This window comes from Alternaria postmessia, assembly GCF_024291825.1.
Source record: "Alternaria postmessia strain BMP 2775 chromosome Unknown scaffold_527, whole genome shotgun sequence".
Classification (NCBI taxonomy): Eukaryota; Fungi; Ascomycota; class Dothideomycetes; order Pleosporales; family Pleosporaceae; genus Alternaria; species Alternaria postmessia.
Window position 1 is genome coordinate 1 of NW_026260600.1, and position 846 is coordinate 846.

General features: G+C 50.8%; 1 protein-coding gene across 1 annotated transcript; it reads right to left on the reverse strand.

The window, feature by feature from the left end:
- Positions 1–47: 47 nt before the first annotated feature.
- On the reverse strand, positions 48–709 carry J4E82_011752 (uncharacterized protein; the record flags this gene model as incomplete). Its single annotated transcript, XM_051737941.1, has 1 exon — positions 48–709. A coding segment is annotated over one exon (662 nt), but the record flags the coding sequence as incomplete, so codon positions are not given.
- Between the last annotated feature and the right edge of the window lie 137 nt (positions 710–846).

Consider the following 846-nt stretch of genomic DNA (forward strand, 5'->3'; position numbering starts at 1 on the left):
GGCTCATTCGTCATGTGTCCAAAAAGCAGCAGCTTGGCACGCATGACGCTGTCGTAGCGGTGGCCGGTATACAAGCTGTACTCAATGCAGTGGTTGATGTTTCTAGGGTCCTTGAATTGCTTCTCGTTGATGAAGTTACTGCCAGATGGCCAGATGAGTCCTCGACGAGTCGGTACCTGGTTCGCTGGCAGTCTTCTTGGCTTGATGGCACGCCCTACGAGATCGATAATCTTCAAAGCTTCCTCGTTGTACAGGTTGCCGTGTGCCAAAACCTCGATATGACATTGCGCTAAGATCTGCGGGAAAAATTGCTGGACATTCTGCGCGGTCACATTCTCAAGCTCTGGGAGCAGTTCGTCGTTCGTTACACTCTTCTCGCCCTCAAACTGTTCAGAGTAAGTGCCAACCTGGTTGAAAGGATGTGCGTACTCGGAATTGCGTAAGCAACGCAACATCCGGTCGCGAATGATTTTGAAACGATCTTCCGACACCTCAAGACCTCGTACTTGGAGCACGACCTTTTCCAGCAGCACGACCTTTTCCAGCAGCACATCTAACTTGTCATTGTAGCCACTGACATCGATCAAAAGACCCCTGATGTGATTGGTGAAGTTGTACATCGGTCCGGAGTGGCTGGCGTCGTACGAAAGATCAGCTAGAGCATCGTTCACAAGCTCGCAGTAGAGCGTGCATAGTAGTGTGGTACGAGCTGTGACGCTGGTGATAGGCGTTCGGAAGTAGATGTGTATATGAGCCTTGGGTACCCAAAACTAATCTTCCTTCTTCCACCCGACGCGTACGTTGTCGTCATGGCGAATAAGCTTGGGCTCCTTGGTCGGCTATTCA